The sequence below is a fragment of the Colossoma macropomum genome, unplaced genomic scaffold, assembly GCF_904425465.1.
Source record: "Colossoma macropomum unplaced genomic scaffold, Colossoma_macropomum, whole genome shotgun sequence".
Lineage (NCBI taxonomy): Eukaryota > Metazoa > Chordata > Actinopteri > Characiformes > Serrasalmidae > Colossoma > Colossoma macropomum.
This window is the reverse complement of record NW_023494793.1, coordinates 12,678,277-12,683,182: the sequence shown is the minus strand read 5'-3', so window position 1 is coordinate 12,683,182 and position 4,906 is coordinate 12,678,277. Positions and strand designations below refer to the sequence as shown.

General features: G+C 39.3%; 1 protein-coding gene across 1 annotated transcript in view; it reads right to left on the bottom strand.

Annotated features, from left to right (window-relative positions):
• Positions 1-474: 474 nt before the first annotated feature.
• The window catches only part of nkx2.7 (NK2 transcription factor related 7), a 5,640-nt gene continuing 1,208 nt past the window's right edge, over positions 475-4,906 (bottom strand). The window contains exon 2 of the mRNA XM_036577999.1: positions 475-1,577. Coding sequence (XP_036433892.1) covers positions 961-1,577 — 617 coding nt within the window. The 3' untranslated portion in view covers positions 475-960. The remainder of the gene's footprint in view (positions 1,578-4,906) is intronic.

Below are 4,906 nucleotides of genomic sequence, written 5' to 3'. Positions count from 1 at the left end.
CTTCAAATTGATGGAGAATGTGTTGTGTATGGTTATATCTAGAATGTTTCTGAAAATGGTTCTATGTAGCACCAAAAAGGTTTCATCTATTCTTCTGATGTCAGGCTTGTAATAATAGCAGAACCCTATCTGAAAATGGTTCCACATAGCACCAGAAAGGGTTCTTCTATTGTTACAAGCTTGACATCTTAAGAATAGGAGAATGCTTTTTGTTTTTTATGTAGAACCTTTTTGAAAATGGTTCGATATAGCACCAAAAAGGATTCTTCTGTTGTTACAAGCTTGACATTGTAACAATAGAAAAACCCTTTTTGGTTCTGTATAGAACCATATTTGAAAGTGGTTCTATGTAGCACCCAACGTTTTCTGCTACTGATACAAACTTGACATCATAACAGTAGAAGAAACCTTTTTGGTTCTATGTAGAATCTTTTTGAAAATGGTTCTGTGTAGCACCAAAAAGGGTTCTGCTATTGATATGATGTCAAGCTTGTATTAATAGCAGCACTCTTTTTGGTGCTACACAGAACTATTTTCAAATAGGGTTCTGCTATATAGAACCATATACAGAATATACACTTTACACTGCTATATACACTTTCCATCGATCTGAAGAACCATTTCACCATGCAGAGAACCATTTAAGCACAGAAATGATTCTTTGAGTGTTCATGGTTCTAAGCAGAACCAACCCCGTTACTAAAGAACCCCTAAAGAACCATCTTTTTAAGTGCACGTTGCCTGTGTTCATTTCATGGCCCTAATTGTTCTGTTTTATGCATGTATTATGTGCTGATGCAGTTTCATTCATGTGGGAATGTAAATCTGAAGCTCTTCAGTGTCTGTTGAGAGAACATCACTCAGGATCTCTGTGATGAAGGTCACCTGTGTTGGGAAGCTCTCCCTCCAGCTCAGTCTGACCACAAATCTCAGTGTGTGTGAGGTCCATAGTCTTTCATCTCACCAGGCCCTGATCCCCGGTAACGTGGTCTGAAACGGTCCTTGCTGACCTAGAGATCCATCCGCGGTCGCCATGGAGAAACTGACGTCCACCATTGGGTTCGGGATGTGGGAGGTCATGCCGTTGAGGCTGCAACCGTAAGGGCCGTTTCCGTAACTGTTATAACTATTGTACGTGTTGTAGCAGTTGCCATAGGTGTACGAGCTGACGGAGACGTTGTACGGGGGCGCGTGGGTTCCTCCCAGGCACGGCTTGCCGTCACGGACGAGCACGGGCACGGCTACCCTCCTCGGCCGCGTGGCCGCGTGCCCACCGGCCATCTCCAGGCTCCTATCCTGCCGCTGCCGCTTGCACTTGTACCGGCGGTTCTGGAACCAGATCTTCACCTGCGTGGAGGTGAGCTTGAGCAGGCTCGCGAGCTGCTCGCGCTCCGGCGCAGACACGTAGCGCTGCTGCTCGAAGCGCCTCTCGAGCTCCAGCACCTGCGCCTGGCTGAAGAGCACCCGCGGCCTCCTGCGCACGCGCGGCCTGGCGCGGCCCTCGGGACCCCCGCCGCCCTCCTCGTCTTCCTCCACCTTGCGCACGGCACAGCTGGACGGGTCGAACTCGCACGCGCCTGGATTAGAAAAGGAGGAGAAACTCGTATTGTAGGATTAACTGTTACACAGTTAACTGACTCTAATAACAATTAGACACCAACTGTAGAAAACTGTGATGAATGTTACTGTACACTCTTCTTCAAGGGTTCTTTAGTAACGACAGTGGGTCTATAGAGCCACGAACACCCAAAGAGCCATTTGCATGTTATATAGAACCCTTTTCTAAAAGGTTCTACGGAGAACCAAATACAGCACATTCTATATCAGGAAGCATTTCACCATGCAAAGAACCATTTAAACATGCCAACTGTTATTTGAGTGTTCATAGTTCTATATACACTCTTAAAAAAGATGGTTCTTCAAGGGTTCTTTAGTAAAGAAAATGGTTCCATATAAAACTATGAGTTTTATATGGAACCATTTTACACAAAATTGGGCGAAAATTGCTGAAAATACATTTTAAATAGTAAAAAAAACTGTTTGTGTTGATCCAAAGAGAATTTCTTGCCAATAAAACCCAAATAAACTGCACTGAAAGGTTTCAATTTTGTTCCATCAACAGTTGAATCTCCCAGGCAAGGATTAAGCCTAACTCGTGCAGTGTTGGATGAACTCGTATACGAGCTTATACCACTAGTTACATTAATTACAAACAGTAATTGTAATTTACAGAAGGCTACAGTTAACTCACATTCTTGTTTATGCTCTTATACTATTTGTGATACATTAAACTAAAAAGTCATTTATGAACTGCACAGCAAAAGTCCCCGTGCTGGATTAACCGGAAGTGCTGGATAAGCCCTGATTCATTAGTGTTATGGGTGGGTAAAGGAGCCTCAACCTACTCAATACAAATAAAGCACTGATCCTTCAGTGAACTGGAGAAATAAAAGAAGCAACCAAAAAAGTAAAGTGGAAATAAAATCAGATAATAAAACAAAAACAAAAAATTTTAGAGCTGCAAAACTTTAAGAACTCATTACAATTCAAATGTGAGAACAACAGAATTAAGAACTCAAACCCAAACGGAGCGAGGAAGGAGATGTGAAGGGTCAGATGGAGTTGAGTACAAAGATTATGGTTAAAAAATACTGATCCATCAGAATGAATCTATAGAAGAATCAGTGGGTTACTACACATCTGTTCATATATATTCATACACACATTATCTAAACACTGTAAGTACACTCTTTAAAAAATTTCAAGGGTTCGTTAGTAAAGTGGTCTTATGTAGAACCACGAACACACACAGAAAACATTTGCATGCTGAAACAGTCGTTTGCATGTTAAAATCGTTCCCCAGATTGATGGAGAATGTGCTGTAGATGGTTCTATGTAGAACATTTTTGAAAGGGTCCCCTATAACGCCAAAAAGGTTCTTCTATTGTTATGATGTCAAGCTTTACAATAGAAGAACCATTTTCAAAAAGATGCGATATAGAACCATATACAGCACATTATCTGTCAATCCAGAGAACCTTTCATCATGCAAAGAACCATATAATCATGCAAGGGGCTCTTTGAGTAAACCGTTTTCTTTACTAAAGAAACCTTGAAGAACCATCATTTTTAAGTGTGAAGCTTGACGTCGTAACAACAGCAGAACCATTTTAGTGCTATATAAACTTTAACAACACTTTCTTCGTCAATCTGAAGAACCCTTTCACCATGCAAGGAACCATTTAAACACGTGCGTGGTTTTTGAGTGTTAATCGTTCTATATAGAACCATTGAATTTATCAAAGAACTTTTGAAGAACCATCTTTTTTAAGAGAGTAGTAATTCAACCGCATGAGCTCGTGTTGCACTAGAGAGGCTTTACTGTCTGTTATCGCTGTTGTCGGAATAAAACCTCATATCTCCAAAACGACAACTTTACAGGAGAAGGAAAAAACATACTTTTAATATAAGTCAATGGAACCAGACGTATTTCCAAGTCATTTTGGGCCGTTTCTTTTGGTCCATTTATCATGACATTTACAAACAATGTAAAGGGTAACAGGTATTTTCAAACTATGTCAAAAACTGAAAAACAACAAAAATGGAGATACGACGTTTTCCTCCGACGACAGCGTTATGATCGTAATCGTGCTCTCGCTGTCGGTGCTGTATAGCTTTGGATCAAAGACGAAGCTGAGACGAAGTCCTGATCGTTTTTTTGGGCTGATTGGGTAGAATATAAAATGACATTATGGAGGCCAAAACGAGACCATGTTTACTACGCAAAGGCACATCAGGTCCCAGTGAATGAGAGACTATTACGCATTTAATACCGAAGAAAATCAATACAGTGTTAAAGTTTTTATTGATACCAAAATAAATTTCTCCATGTAAACGTGTATGTCTGTTTAATCACTGCTCCGTAAGATGTTTTACCTGTAAAGTGACCTACTGAGCTGACTGAAGCGCGTGCAGTCGGTGGACTGTTATATATCTGCAGTGTCCATTGTTTTTCTCTGGTTCCTGCTAATGGTTGCTTTGACCTTATTTAATGAGCCATTTACACTGTTTTTTAGATAGAGCTCATTTAGATTGAATACACTCGGCATCATCTGAACTGGGATAAAACGAGTTTCTTAAAGTATCTCTTATTACCTGAACCCAACAAGAGCGCTGAGGGAACATTCAGGGTCTAAGACCCCCGTCCCACATTACCTGATTCCACGTTGCTATTAGGGCTTGATAGATTTTATGGTGCACTGATGGACAAACGCGCCTCAATGGAAACGTTTAATTAACCTTATCTGCATTTGACAAAAGAGAAAATAACAGACTAATGATAGACCCCAGTGATATCCTGTAATAACACACTAACGACAACACACAAAGCACTATCCTAATGATCATCTATACGCTCCTAACCTATAGAACGAACTTAAAATAAAATAAAATAACAATGCTAATGCTTTATAATAATATTAATGAGGCCAATGATAACTCATAGTCCTAACAATACCCTATTATTTATACCCATAAATAATACTCTACTAAGTCAAAACACTCTACTGAGATATCATGCATAACACCCAACAGTAATACCCTGCTGATAAATAATAAATAACAACCTATTAAGAATCCATAAATAATACCCTAATGACGAATAATAAATAATAATAACACCCCATTAATAAGCCACAACAAATATTCTAATAATAAATCATCGATGGTACTCTATTAATAATCCATAAATAATACTCTAATAGTAAACCATAACCAAAAACGTATTAATAGCCCATGCATAATAATGGAAAACAATAAATAATACGCTCACTATATAATAACACATAAGCAATATCCTTTGACATTAATGCATTAATAATACCCTAATATAAACCACAATTAATAA